Source organism: Galeopterus variegatus, unplaced genomic scaffold (assembly GCF_000696425.1).
Source record: "Galeopterus variegatus unplaced genomic scaffold, G_variegatus-3.0.2 Scaffold9212, whole genome shotgun sequence".
NCBI lineage: Eukaryota > Metazoa > Chordata > Mammalia > Dermoptera > Cynocephalidae > Galeopterus > Galeopterus variegatus.
In genome coordinates, this window is record NW_007735323.1 from 7,048 (window position 1) to 7,779 (window position 732).

The 732-nt window shown below is 38.2% G+C and overlaps 1 protein-coding gene across 1 annotated transcript in view; it reads right to left on the minus strand.

Annotated features, from left to right (window-relative positions):
• LOC103609116 (ADP-ribosylation factor-like protein 17) overlaps nucleotides 1-703 on the minus strand; it is a 4,700-nt gene extending 3,997 nt beyond the window's left edge. The window contains exon 1 of the mRNA XM_008593477.1: nucleotides 623-703. Within this exon, the coding sequence (XP_008591699.1) occupies nucleotides 623-703 (81 nt within the window). The remainder of the gene's footprint in view (nucleotides 1-622) is intronic.
• Between the last annotated feature and the right edge of the window lie 29 nt (nucleotides 704-732).

Sequence of the window (732 nt, forward strand, 5' to 3'; positions counted from 1 at the left end):
TCTACATATTTTATTAAAATCTTAAGTGTTTTACATATTGCACTAAAATCATCCTATAAGAGCAGAGGAGTAGACCAGCAAGTACAGAAGGATGCACAGGAAACCGTAACATTGCTTAACTTCAAACCTGCCCATTAATAGAGGCTTGATTTTATTTTATGCTCCCATAACAAAAATAAAAACAGTGAACAAGAAGGAAAAATAGGAGGCATGAGAAAGCAGTCTGGGGGTGCAATCAGGAGGAATCTGCTGAACTGCAGATTTGGAGAACCGACAGACTTTGCAGAGGCAGATTTTTCAATACTCTACCATACAACTACCCAAAAAGTCCAGAGTAATGAAACTACGCAATGCCTTATAATTAACAGTCTCTTTCTGAATGACTAAGAAGTTTTAACAAAATATGGCATAGAATCTAGACACACATCCTGTTAGTACCCTTGCAACAAGACCCTTGGGAAACCTCTCCTATATTAGAANATTTAAAAGTTCACTGCAACCATGAGCCAACCAAACCTTCTCCCCTGCAAGCTATCAGTACAGTCAACCCAAATTGCTCTTAATCATTTTTTAAATGTGCTTAAATTAGACTATGAATGGTGTTCATTATCATTTTACTCACCTTACTGACACCAACTCCAGTAAACCTGGCCTCTAATAATTCCTGCCGCCGTGGGTCCAGGCTATGCAATTCTTCCATCATTTCTACTGAAAAAGAAAAACTAGGCTGTG